The following is a 14,802-nucleotide window of genomic DNA, read 5'->3' as shown; positions in this document are numbered from 1 at the left end:
TAATTGAATTGATGTGCACTATTATCAGTTTGCACAATTATTAGCGGATCGCTTGCTATTGCTGATTATATGTATTGAATACACTTTGTCCTGTTATTGATATATAGTCCTTAGCGCTTTTGACTTTTTATTTTTTTTTTAATATTTTCAATTAAATGTAATATGTACCAAATTCAACATCTATAAGTATATAGGTATTATTTTAAGAGCGGACTAAATAGGTTTCCCCTAACCTTATGGCTGGTTATTTACCATATAGATATTCAAGATATTTTTATATTAGAATGAAGTCCAGGCTTACTTTGTTAGCTCCACTAATGCAAGCGGCCTCTTTACAAAGATAAATATCCCACCTTGGTGAAATTGGCAAAACCCTATTTATGCATCTCAAGCGACTCAATACATCTGAGCGCCTCTTCTCTGCTGCAGGTAATATAGCTTGTAGAAAAAAAAAAAAAAAAAAAAAAGAGCCAGCCGCAGCCAGGAGCAGGTTGTAATTTTTGCATTTCAATGCAAAGTTTATGAAAGAGTGAATCACAGAATGTTAACAGTGAAATTCTACCTCTTTCTAGTCCTACCTTTTTTTAAACAGTTTGTGGTTTTGTTTTAAAAATGTGCTCTGCTGTTTAAAAATTGGACAAACAGTTGAGTTAATGTAAAGTTTTAGTCTGAAGTTTATATTTGTAACACTCAGTATGTGGATTTTTTTTTTATCCAATTAGTTAATTAATCGAAAAAAATTATCGGCCGAGTAATCGATTATGAAAATAATAATAGTTGCAGCCCTAATATGCATGATAGAAAATGTTTGTGCCAACGTTACTTTAAAAGGCTGTTAAAGAGTAGTACAGAAAAGATTCAATTCAAAACTAACTCATGCCGTTATATGCCCCATACTAACCTGTTTATGCACATGTGAAATTGCAGATGCTATCTCAAGACCATCCAATAAATTATTGCCATCATAGTCGTGCATTTTGAAGTAGTGAAGCTGCAATTCCTGAGGAGACATATCTGCTTCTGGTTTCTGAACAACTCCTTCTAAGTGTTCCATGATGTGGCTGCAAAATGTTAAATAGCGAATATTATAGAACCGTGAACTAAGGAAATGTTCTTCTTATAAAAGCACTGTCCAGCTAACAATATCTTTGATTATCTAATGATAAACATACCCAGCTAATAAGGAAATAAACTCAAGTACAGTCTGGGTGTGCTGTATTTAGTAAACTACAATAAAATAAGACATTTTTATCCTGGGCAGCACTTTATACAAATGCAATAACATTACTCAACTCATTCTTAAAAGACAATATATTTCAGCAAATACTTTTCATGGAAGCTTTATGATGTGGATGGGCTATTAGTATATTCTGTGGATGTAAAGTGAAGTGAGTAAGGGAAGCAAACAATGTGGTCCTGTTTATGTATAAGATAAACATAATATGAATTTAGTATTTTCATCGTTATTGCAGCCTTCCCTTAATTTGCTTTCCATCTTAAAATATGAATGCGTTTGTTTTTTTTTAACCAAAGAATTTAGAAAATGAATGTAAACTTGGACATAAAAAGTCAACTTGTAGGGACGGGACTTCCAAGCGTCTGCTGCTTTCCAGACTTACCATGCTATTATTATAGTTTGCTATAGCCATCTGACCCTATATTTGAAGGATTATGAATCTTCTTGCAAACTTAAATTTATGTTGTTTGGGTTGCTACCAGCCCTAGCACACTGGAGGGCCACCAACCTCAACCACCCCCCCAGTGGAAGCACCATGAAAGCACTGTATTCCTACTTCCAAGTATGTGCTTTGAAATAAAAAGTCAGCTTATGTTATAGAGTCAACTGTTATGATAGCAAAGCTTGGCAAGCTCCTTCAAATCCATCAAGCCACTTTCATGAAAACATCAGAAGAAGCTGAATCCTGCACTATTGAAAATCAAATGTTTTTCTCTTATTGTGTGACACGAGAGGTAGTACCCAGTGGCCCCACATCTATCACTTGCCTCTTTATGCTGCCATCAAGACTCAGGAGTGGACCATTCGGCCTTGAGGAAGGTTGCGTTGATACCAGAGATGGCGTTGATATCAGAGAAAGTATGTTCTTTAAGCAGTCCAGAAAAGTTGAATAGTTGCAGATTGAGTGTTAAGGTGAGCGCTATCAAGACTAGTCAGAGTTGCAAGGCCCTGAACCTTACCGATGTTAATACGACGTCTAGAACGACTGATTGCTCTCAAAAGACCGTAGTCGTCTTCAAGCATACTCAGATTTTATAGAGGTCCTACTACTTGGAAGGTGGTGTCAGTGACTTCAACCCTAGTGAATCAGAAAGCATTTCATGATTGAGGCGTTCTTCGGATACTTCATCACTAGAGCACATGGACCCCTGGTATGTGAGCAAAATTGGGGTAGGTTAAACTGTTACACACATCGAGAGGTGGATAGCTTCCCCCCAGGATCTCGGATATAAATTTGTTCTAATTTTTTTCAGTTTAACCATGGTTAGTGTCCCAACTATAGCTCTATTCATCCTTTTTGACAGCATGCACACATGAGCATTGGGACACTCAGAACCTTAGAGGGTAGTTGGTTGCAAAGTTTTCAACTGTGAAATTTACCAGTCAACACAGAGTGATAATGCTTGGCTGCATAGAACTAATAATGAGATTTTTGTTAATCTGAAATAGTTTTGCTAAATTATATACACTTTAAATTTCTTAAACTGACAAGGATAGTAAAATTTGAAATATTTAGACAATTTGTTATCTATGTGAATATTTTCCTAAAAGTAGGTTTCTATGTATCCTCTAATCATAACAATTTTGTGGTTATCTTTCTCTCTCCATAACACAGTCTATAGGAGGTAATTAGTTATTGTGGTAATTGGCCCCATAATTAGGTTACACTATCCCTTGTACTTGGAGCTCTTATAGGGTTAAGGGACACTAAACCCAAATATTTTCTTTCACGATTCAGATAGAGCAGGCAATTTTAAGCAACTTTCTAATTTACTCCTATTATCAAATTTTCTTCGTTCTCTTGCTATTTTTTATTTGAAAAAGAAGGCATCTAAGCTAAGGAGCCAGCCATTTTTTAGTTTAGACCCTGGACAGCACTTGTTTAATGGTGAGTGCATTTAGCCACCAATTAGCAAGCACAACCCAGGTTGTGAACCAAAAATGCTCCAGCTTCTAAACTTATATTCTTGCTTTTCAAATAAAGATAGCAAGATAATGAAGAAACATTGATAATAGGAGTAAATAAGAAAGTTGCTTAAAAATGCATGTTCTATCTGAATCATGAAATAAAGTTGGGTTCAGTGTCCCTTTAGCAGGACTTTAACTCCCTCAGCCTTTTTCCAAGCTTAGTTATAGCCTCACAAGCTAGCGGTAATCAATTAACAAAATAACTAATGTTGATGGAGCCGAGCTGAATTAATCATGGCCTGTTTACTAGTGTGGCCTTTAGCACATTAACCTCTTACAGCTCTAACTTACCCAATGTGTGAATTTACCTTCCTGACATTATAATAATGTTTGATATTCTGCTCACTGGTTTAGCGTTAGTATTTTGCTTATATATCGAGCGGTCACTTAATTTTTTCAGTTGTATTTATCTTATTAGCAGATAAGAGTTTTATGTCACGATCTATATTATCCTTACATATGCTACTGCGTTCTGATTCCATATAATTCTAATTTTATAGTGGGTCCATAAAGTGGCCATTTTGTTTAATCCCCCAATGTACTTCTTTATGCTGCAACTCTAGTTTAGGTGGCCCAAGAATGGTCACTCATTTTTATTAGGGGTCTGCTTTAAACTTAAGCTTTTAGTCTATTACAGGGGGTCACTGAATATTTCTCATATAAAAACTAAAGTCAACATTTTGCAGTATTAGTATCACTTACAACATTTATTGTGGAAAGAATAAGTGGTGCAAGTTTAAATGTCACTTGTTTGCTAAATATATGTAAAATGTTTTACTATGTACATTTGGAGATTTGTCTGTTTAAATTTCAGCCTGTTAACTTTTTTTTTTTTTATTGAGGTTAAAATACAGAATTAAAATTGTTTAAAAAACGCACAGTATCAGCAATTCAGGATTGAACTCTATAAAGGGCCATATTATGAGTGGCGTGCTAACAGTTGAGCACGAGTGATATCGGATTTATCATGCCTGTTTGCGCACGTCGGAAGTAGCAAGCGAACTACAAGATGAAAGTAAATGCTATCGCTTGAGCGCAAGTGAAGTTAACGTGCGTCGGGTTAGCGCAACCTCAGAGCTCTGGTTAACTGTTACAATTGAATAAAAAGTTGCACCAAACATCAAAATTATATGTAAAAGTGCAGTTACTCTCATAATAACACTGTCTAATAGAATTCCCTTAGGGAGACTAGATACATACAGAGAAGCACACTTTAGCCTGTTCTATGGCGATTTACAACCTGGTTGCAGCTTCATTTAGCCCAGTAATGCTTTTCACAGAGTAGAACTTTCCTGTAATATATCAGTCTGATCCCGCCTATTACGGTCAGTCCAGCACTGAAATACCGGGCAATTCCTCTCTGAACAAGGAACATAGCAACCCCAGACAATCGTTTCAGCCTTCATTGGGCCTCGTCAGTGAGGTGTAGACATTTTCCTCTAAGCACACTGAGCAAGGAGTCCACGTCTGGTTGTCCCTTTTTCCCCATAGGGAGACTAAATACACAGAGAAAAGTGCACTCACAGGAACGAACAACCAGCTCAATTCTATTGTTAGCCTGTTCTATGGCGATTTACCTGCTGGGTGCAACTTCTTTTAGCAGAGTAACCATTGTTAACCATAGAACAGGCTAACAATGGTATTGAGCTAGTTGTTCGTTCCTGTGAGTGCGCTTCTTTCTGTATGTTTGCTTAGAGGAACATAGCTACACCTCCCTGACGAGGCCCAATGAAGGCCGAAATGATCGTCTCGGGTTGCTGAGAGGAATTGCCTGGTATTTCGGCGCTGGACTGACCGTTAAAAAGCGGGATCAGACTGATATACTACAGGAAAGTTCTACTCTGTGAAAAGCAGTACTGGGCTAAACGAAGCTGCACCGAGGTGATAAATCGCCATAGAACAGGCTAACAATGGTATTGAGCTAGTTGTTCGGTCCTGTGAGAGTGTGTGTGTGTGTGTGTGTGTGTGTGTGTGTGTGTGTGTGTGTATGTATGTACATATGTATTTTCAGACATATATAAACATATTAACAAATAAATACATATGCACATATATAAGTGCATTGGAGCCCTTTGCAGTCAAGTAGATGAAAACACATTTATGCAATATTCATATTTAATAAAGGTTTCAAAATACCATCAGACATATGCAAAAATATGTATTTATGAATAAATAGAACATATTATGCTATGTGAAGAACATTGGAATGTCAAATATACATATTTTCATGTTGGGTTAGCACACGAGTAGGGTGATAAGTTGTTTTTTTTTTTTACACTTTTCTATAGACTTCTATGGGGAAATACGTTAAGGCACGCACTATATTCTAATTTAGGCTTTTCACACACACATTAGGTTAGCGCCAGTGCGATAACTTTTTACTTTTAACTTGTAATACACGCGCTATCCGACACGTGCAAAAAGCTTACTTTAAGCACAGTTAACACACGAGCGGGAACGCTAAATAGCTCCACTTGTAATTCAGCCCAAAATGTTTTAAAAGCATTTATAATTGCCATATTTGCAAGGCTTTATTTTTCCAGAATAAGGATATAGAGGAGGGGGCGCCCTTGTATAGGATACTTAGTGTTCCTAACGACTATAAAAGTTATGTAGTCAGTTCGCTATGGCCGTCAATAATAGGCAAGATATAGTATGAGGCAAGAGTTGTATATAGAAAATATAACCAGCAACCTCTAAAGAGAAAGATATAATGCTTAATATAAAAGACTAATCTATTCCATCAACAATAAGCATATATATGGATAAGATTATATTGATTCTATATATATAAAACACATCCTCCTAGGAGAAAGATAAAGTTAGAGTGGTGTACAATGGTAATACAGGTAAGTGTACCTAATATGATATATATATGTAACACAACCTCCTAAGAGAAAGACACAAAAATAAGTGGAAATGATATACAATAATATTGCAAAAAGGTGTACCTAAATATAATAAATATGTAGCACAACCTCCTAAGAGAAAGACACAAAGGTATAAGTGACAGTGATATTATACAGGTAATATAGCCTAGGTGTGCAACCTCTCAATATGATGTAAACAATTAGACAGAGAAGTTCACTGTGATATGAGGTTATATAGATGAAAGTATCTATTTGTATATAGTGAGGAATCACTGAGATGATGATCAGGCAGCTATCTGTAGAGATCCAGGCCGGGACCCAAAGCAGAAATCTATGAAAACAAGAGAAGACAGATGCGCCACATGGCCCAATATTGTTTGGTCCAAATATGTATTTGATAGATGTACAAAGATTGAACTCACATTTGTTTAAGCACCTCAGTCAGTGCTATAGAGGCAGTCTGGGATCTCTTACAGTCACCCAGGGGACCAAACTCCGGTAGTAATATAATGTCTGTATCAGAACGACATAAGAGACATAGGTGCCAATATGGCCTAGTATTGTTTTGACACAGTGAGCAATATAAAGCGATAGAATGGTACTCACAATAGTTGTAGCATCTCCTTTGATGCTAAAGAGGCAGGATGGGATCAATATAGTCACCCACCAGACTTGAGCACAGGCCCACTGGATCAGGATGGATGTCAGGACCACAGGTAGTCAGGAAATATCCAGGCAAACAATAGGATAGCAAGTGTTCAGATAATTTAAAAAAGTTTTATTAAAATAATAAAAACAAGGCAACGCGTTTCTCAGCTACAAGCTGTTTCATCAGGCTTCATAATAACATTTGTGAACACTTGAGATATATATATATATATATATATATATATATATACATATACACATACATATATATACACACACACACTGAACATCCAATTGATCTCAATCAAAACCACATGTTTATGAGATATATGTTTGACTGAGTTTTTTACTATGACTATAATATACTTATTCAGTGATCACCTGACTCATTATACATATAAATAATTGAGATTAATCTACACTAATTGCAACCGAATGGGCCAATAGAATTGCAATGGCCCCTTAGACTCCTCCTATTACCATGTGGTTTTGATTGAGATCAATTGGATGTTCAGTGTATATATATATATATATATATATATATATATATATATATATATATATATATATATATATATATAGCAAGTGTTCACAAATGTTATTATGAAGCCTGATGAAACAGCTTGTAGCTGAGAAACGCGTTGCCTTGTTTTTATTATTTTAATAAAACTTTTTTAAATTATCTGAACACTTGCTATCCTATTGTTTGAATGCCTGCTATCTCTCTGACCGAGAGGGGTTATCCTATCCTGGATATTTCCTGACTACCTGTGGTGCTGACATCCATCCTGATCCAGTGGGCCTGTGCTCAAGTCTGGTGGGTGACTATATTGATACCATCCTGCCTCTTTAGCATCAAAGGAGATGCTACAACTATTGTGAGTACCATTCTATCGCTTTATATTGCTCACTGTGTCAAAACAATACTAGGCCATATTGGCACCTATGTCTCTTATGTCGTTCTGATACAGACATTATATTACTACCGGAGTTTGGTTCCCTGGGTGACTGTAAGAGATCCCAGACTGCCTCTATAGCACTGACTGAGGTGCTTAAACAAATGTGAGTTCAATCTTTGTACATCTATCAAATACATATTTGGACCAAACAATATTGGGCCATGTGGCGCATCTGTCTTCTCTTGTTTTCATAGATTTTTACTTTTCCAGAGTAGTTCTGGGATACACCCCCTTAAAGGGATACTGAACCCAATTTTTTTCTTTCAAGAATCAGACAGAGCATGCAGTTTTAAGCAACTTTCTAATTTACTCCTATTATCAATTTTTCTTCGTTCTTTTGGTATCTTTATTTGCAAAAGCAGGAAAATAAAATATGCTGGCCCATTTTTGGTTCAGAACCTTGGATAGCGCTTGCTGATTGGTGTCTACATTTAGCCATCAATCAGCGAGTGCTACCCAGGTGCTGAACCAAAGAGGGGCCGGCTCGTAAGCTTTACATTCCTCCTTCAAATAAAGATACCAACAGAATTTGAAAGAAGAAAAATTGATAACATTAGTACATTAGAAAGTTGCTTAAAAATGCATGCTCTATCTAAATCATGAAAGAAAAAAAATTGGTTCAGTAACTCTTTAAAATGCCCAGTGGAATCTGTGTTCCCCATTGAGGTTATCAACTGCTTTACATTAAAATTATAGACTCTAGAAACTCTATTTTCTTCAGGAAAAATAAAAAAATATTGCATCTTCGTACTATCGTAATTTCATATTTACACATTCTTAAGGTAGCATACATTAATTTCTACATATATAAAATACTTACTCTTTGTCCTGCACCATGTTTTTATCAAAATGAGAACCTCCATGATGTCCCTCTTCTACTTTGGGTTGAGTGTGATCATCTGCAAATGCCGATAACAACAACATTGCAGATACAATGCTCCAAAGAAAATGAGATAAATAGCTATTCTGGCAAACCATGATTGCCCAGCTCCTTAAGAAAACAAAATACAGCTAATTATACCTTCAATAATGACGGGGGGAGTATGTTTGTCCCAGAATGTAAAATGCTAAGAAAACCTAATATAAGCTCTACTTAAACATACTAAAAAATTTATTTTTTCTAAATGAAAAAGTCATGTTAAAGTTGTGCCGGGGTTAACGTGTCTACATCGGAACAACTGTTCCGATGTAAAGAAATTGAAATCTTGCGATCGTGCACGTGATTTCAATGATGGGATTGCGTCAGGGGGCGTCTCTATGATGCTAGGCACGCCCTCCAGACTGCGATCCCATCAGGGAAGCGCCAGTGGCTTCCGGAAAGCCAAGCGGTTAGGACGTTGTATTCCGTCCTTCGGCGCTAAAGCCCAGCAAAATTCAGACGGAATACAATATCCTAACGGCGTTAATAGGTTAAAGACCTCTTGCTTTTGTGTAAGCATTGTGTTTGCCCCATGCTTCCTAGACACCAATTCTGTAAGCTAGGTTTTCTTCAAAAGGCTGCAAATTGCCTAATCTAAAAAAAATTTAAGAAAATCAAATAATAATAATGCAAATAGCTATTTTGGTTTTCAACCTTGTACATTTCCTATTTTAAAGCAAGAGATTTTTTATTATTGTTAAAAAATGCATTATAAAGCCACTTTTAGTGCCAAATTTAACAACTAAATTGAAAATATATATATATATATATATATATATATATATATATATATATATATATATATATATATATATATATATATATATATATATATATATATGCACACATATACACACACACCCCCCGTATTGTGCCGCATATAGGCCGCGCCCTAAACGACCAAGGACGTGCCGGGTACGTCTTCCAAAAAACTACCCTGAACAACCAAGGACATGCCTGGCACGTCCTCTGGGGTTTGAAGCGCCGGAAGCGATCGAATTGCTTCCAGGGTATTGTAGTAATGCCTCCATATTGAGTCATCACTTTAATACCCTTTTTAAACCACCGATGCAGGGAGGGCCACTCTTTGGCCCTCCCTGCATCGGCCATTGATGGTGCTGATCGTTGGTGGGGGGGGAGCAGCAGCAGGGAGGCGGGTGGACGGCTCATCAATGGGTGGATCCGGTTCCGGTGCACACAGATTTGTGCATGTTTACTCGCAGATGCGGCGGGGTAGACATCGGGGACGTGCGCACACCACATTTACACAAAAAACACATGAATGAATCGACATGGAGGGAGGGAGAGGGGGGATATTTAAATATTGGCCAAGGGATCGGGGGGGAAAGGCAGCTACACTACAGAAAAAAATAACTAATTTTTAATATTAAAAAAAAGCAAGAAACTGTTTTTGGCAAACTGGGTACTGGCAGACAGCTGCCAGTACCCAAGACGGCGGCAAGTAGGTAGACAGGGGAGGGTTAGAAAGCTGTATGGGGGGGCTCAGGAAGGTTGGGGCTAAGGGGGATCCAACACTGCATAATTAATATAAAAAAAAAATGCTTTTTATTTTAGTACTGGCAGACTTTCTGCCAGTACTTAAGATGGTGGGGACAATTGTGGGGTTGGGGAGGGAAGAGAGCTGTTTGGGAGGGATCAGTGGGTGGGATGTGTCAGGTGAGTGATTGATCTCTACACTAAAGCTAAAATTAACCCTATAAGCTACCTAATTAACCCCTTCACTGCTGGGCATAATACAAGTGTGGTACGCAGCGGCATTTAGCGGCCTTCTAATTGCCAAAGTCATATATGTCTGCTATTTCTAAACTCAGGACAAACTTTAGAAACTATTTAGCTTGTGTTTTTTGGTGGTTGTAGATGTGTAAGATTTTGTGGGTCAAAGTAAGAAAAAAAGTGTTTTCCATTTTTTCATCATATTTTATAAAAAAAAAAAAAAAAAAAAAATTATAGTAAATTATAAGATATGATGAAAATAATGGCATCTTTACAAAGTCCATTTAATGGCGAGAAAAACGGTATATAATGTGTGGGTACAGTAAATGAGTAAGAGGAAAATGACAGCTAAACACAAACACCGCAGAAATGTAAAAATAGCCCTGGTCCCAAACTGTCAACAAATGGAAAAGTGGTCTGGTCACTAAGGGGTTAAAGTTTGATGGCAGTTTGAAGAAATTTAATTTGAAAGAAAATGTACACATTAGTTGCACAAGCTGCAATGTTTGCAAGTGATTGAGACCAGCACTCAAATGTGCAAGCAATGAGTCCCAATGCAGGGTGCCAGCTCCCAGGGGAGCCTTTTCCACTTCCCCAAGAGTATAGAATAAAACAAAGGAAAGATGCTGCACTCCTTAGTACTGGTAATTTCAAATGTGAAAAGAAAAAAAAAATACATTCAGCCATTAAATCTGTAATGGCTGAATAAAGGTTTTTTCACATTTCAAATTACCAGTACTAAGGAGTACAGCATCTTTCCTTTGTTTTATTTTATACCGTATTTTTTATTTATTTTTTAGCAGGTATGATGTGAGGGCAAAACAAAAACACAAATGTCTCTTACCAGACAATATCAGTAACGCAACTGACTCCCATGGGACAGAGTGTGCTCTGCCCACTTCCTCCCTCCTCATTCATATGTCTGTGCTCAGCATTACCGCATCTTCACAGCAGTGGCTAATGCATATGAGCGTCCCGCCAAACCTACTAACCATGGTCACCGTCGCAAAACCACCCAACTCCGGTGGATTACATTACCCATAATGCCACAGGGTGCACCGGAAGTTCGGCCGTACTGCGCATGTACGATTTAGCCAAAAAGTACCCGATTATAGGCCGCACCCGCATATAAGCCGCACTGCAAATTTAACGCTACAGATCAAGGGATAAATGTGCGGCCTATATGCGGAGCAATACGGGGTATATATAAAAAAACACATCGCCCCCCCCCAACACACAGCACTATATTTGGTTCTGTTCCTTTAGCCTTCTCTACATTTTAAAAGAGATATTAAAATTAGAGTTAAACTTTTATGGTTTTGTTAGCAAATATAATTAAAAAAATAAATTATTTCCATTATCAAATTGTGCAGCCTTTTTCTATTCACACTTTCTGAGACACCAGCTAATAGCGTAAAGGTGTGTATTCTGTGGTTTTCTGACTTCTCTAGTCAGCCTTTTGAAGCTGAATCTCCTCTTGTGCAAGTGAAATACACTAAGATGTGGATTTGCACAGAACTTAGTGGGTTTCACTTGCACAAGAAGATATTCGGCTCCGAAAAGAGCAGAAAACCAAAAGCAGCCTCTGACTTTGAATGAAACTGCTGAATGCACACCTCTAATATTGAGCGTGTTCAAGAGTTCACATTGAGACACATATGAGTCTGTGGTTCTCTGATGACTCACATTATATATTAGGCAGAGAAATAGGAAGACAATTTTTTTTTTTTTTTTAATTGTGAGAAGAAAAAAAAAAATCTATTGCTCATTTGAAGTTCATAGTGTTATTGTATTGTCTTTATTATACATTTGCCAATTGTGTAATTCAACTGTATTTAAATTAAAATGCCAGTAAACACAACTTTTTATTTAAAGGGACATTGCAGCCAAAACTTGAATCCACATAAATGTATTTCAGTTTGGAATAGAAGCATTTTGGTAATATAAATGTATTAGCAAAAATGCTTCTAAAAATAACCCCATATAGCTGTTTCAAAAGTGTATTTAAGTCTGCACCGTGCACCAGCATTTTAAACACAACAGTTGCTCAAAGAGCCCAAGGTGCTTGTACCAGGACTCAATTTGTTAATTACATGATAAAAGCCCCAGTGGCACTCTGAGCAGCTGCAGTATTTCAAATGCTGGTGCATTGAGAATATTTAGATATGCTTCACATGCATGTGCAGAGAAAACGTCAAACACTAACAGAGTAATAACTTTTACTAGAAGTATTTTTGCCAATACATGTATATTGCAAATATGTTTCTATTCAAAGATATAATTCATCTGTACGCATTTATATTTTTACCAGAATGTCCCTATAAACAGCAATAAATGTATTCTGGTATATAGTTAAAGATCCATAAAAGTGAAAAAAAAAAAAAATTGACATGCTCCGATTCCACAGAACATGTAATTTTAAGACTATGGACCCTACACTACAGTTTGTTAAAACCCACAATAGAAGTACTGATCGGGATTTGCAAAATACTGCTGGTCCCAAGCACAAACCACTGCTGATCCGATCAGCAGCAATACTTTCACAACTTAGATGTGGAACACAACTTTTTATTTAAAGGGACAGTCAACACCAGAATTGCCGTTGTTTAAAAAGATAGATAATCCCTTTATTACCCATTCCCCAGTTTTGCATAACCAACACAGTTATAGAAATACACTTTTTACCTCTGTGATTACCTTGTATCTAAGCATCTGCAGACTGCCACCTTATTTCAGTTCTTTTGACAGACTTGCATTTTAGCCAATTAGTGCTCACTCCAGGGTAACTTGACGTGCGTGAGCTCAATGTTATCTATATGAAACACATGAACTAATGCCCTCTAGTGGTCAAAATGCATTCAGATTAGAGGCAGTCTTCTATAAATTAGCATATGAACCTCCTAGAATTAGCTTTCAACTAAGAATACCAAAAGAACAAAGCAAAATTGGTGATAAAAGTAAATTGGAAGTTTAAAATTACATTCCCTATTTAAAGGTAAGGTAAAGTTTATATTTATTGACCTCATATATTTAAAATAAATATCAATAATAAGGTAGTCGCTAATTTTTTTTTTGCTTTACATTATTTATTTTACCTGTAATCCAATCTTTTTATTTGCAACCGTTCTATTCAATCCTCCTCCCCCATGCCACTTCCGTGTTTATCGCTGTTATTACAGGAAGCGTTCTCACCCCTTTGTCGTCGTCAGGTCAATGCGCGTTCACAGAGGCACTATCTTATGCGCATGCGCAAATTCACCCGTTTTTTGATTATTAGTAATAGCATATTTTGCAGATTGACATCCTATTTCAAATACAACAATATTTTTGCCCCAAAAAAAACAGTGATTCTTTACATCGCTGTTCATTCTACACATCAGGAGCTTCATATCTTACCAACACTTGCGGAGGGATCTTTGAAATGGTTAGAAAGAATCAAACTAAGTGATCGCTACACCGCTAGCACTGCGCATGCGCTACTCGCGAACGAGCACAGTTTGAAGAGGCTTGAGTCTAGTCCAGCGCATGCGCTCAATCGGCGAGTGATGTCGGGATTGATGGGCTAAACCCCTGAAGGGGAAAATGCCGATTGGATGGTAATATAGAAAGCGGATGTCAATCAAATAAAGCAAAATGTCGGGCGGACGAAATATTGTACACAGGACAAAGTTTAAAAGGTAGAGAAAGGTAGATTTATGCGGGATATTTGTGAATTGATGAATAAAACTTATGGGTTTTTTTTATAATCGTACAAATAGCGTTAAGTACTGTTATCAACTTTACCTTACCTTTAAATAATGAAAGTTTTTTTTGGACTTGACTGTCCCTTTAAGCAGCTATAAAATGTATTGCAGTATACAATTAAAGGGATAGAGCATGTAATTTTAAAGGAATATGAAACCCAATTTTTTTCTTTCATGATTCAGATAGAGCATGCAATTTAAGCATCTTTCTAGTTTACTCCTAGTATCAATGTTTCTTCATTCCCTTGGTATCTTTATTTTAAAAGCAGAAATGTAAGCTTAGGAGCCAGCCCATTTTTGGTTCAGCACCTGGGTAGCGCTTGCCAATTGGCTAAATTAAGCCACCATTCAGCAAGCGCTACCCAGGGTGCTGAACCAAAATTGGGCCGGGTCCTAAGCTTACATTTCAGCTCTTTCAAATAAAGATACCAAGCGAGCGAAGAAAAAAATAATAGGAGTCATTTGGAAAGTTGCTTAAAATTGCATGCTCTATCTGAATCGTGAAAGAAAAAAAAATTGGTTTCATATCCTTTTAAGTCTATCGACCCTAGACTACTACTGTTTCCATTTGGGACCAGCAGTACTCTACGGGTCCTGAGCAGTATTTCTACTGTGTGTTTAACCCCTTTAACAAATTAGAGAAAATAACTTATCAGCTATTATGGCCCTTTTAAATATGCTAATAAAATGTAATGTGTTCATTTTTACAATCTATGTTGTTGAT

The 14,802-nt window shown here is 36.9% G+C and overlaps 1 protein-coding gene across 5 annotated transcripts in view; it reads right to left on the bottom strand.

The window, feature by feature from the left end:
• MCFD2 (multiple coagulation factor deficiency 2, ER cargo receptor complex subunit) overlaps nt 1–14,802 on the bottom strand; it is an 83,016-nt gene that overhangs the window by 23,086 nt on the left and 45,128 nt on the right. For 4 of the 5 annotated variants that reach the window (XM_053712242.1, XM_053712239.1, XM_053712241.1 and 1 more), the window contains exons 2-3: nt 8,503–8,673; nt 902–1,061 (exon numbers count right to left, since the gene is read on the bottom strand). In XM_053712242.1, the coding sequence (XP_053568217.1) occupies nt 902–1,061; nt 8,503–8,660 (318 nt within the window). In that variant the 5' untranslated portion in view covers nt 8,661–8,673. The remainder of the gene's footprint in view (nt 1–901; nt 1,062–8,502; nt 8,674–14,802) is intronic. The other variant, XM_053712243.1, reaches the window with a different exon arrangement.

Source organism: Bombina bombina, chromosome 4 (assembly GCF_027579735.1).
Source record: "Bombina bombina isolate aBomBom1 chromosome 4, aBomBom1.pri, whole genome shotgun sequence".
In the NCBI taxonomy this organism is placed as follows: domain Eukaryota; kingdom Metazoa; phylum Chordata; class Amphibia; order Anura; family Bombinatoridae; genus Bombina; species Bombina bombina.
This window is presented reverse-complemented; position numbering and strand designations above follow the sequence as displayed.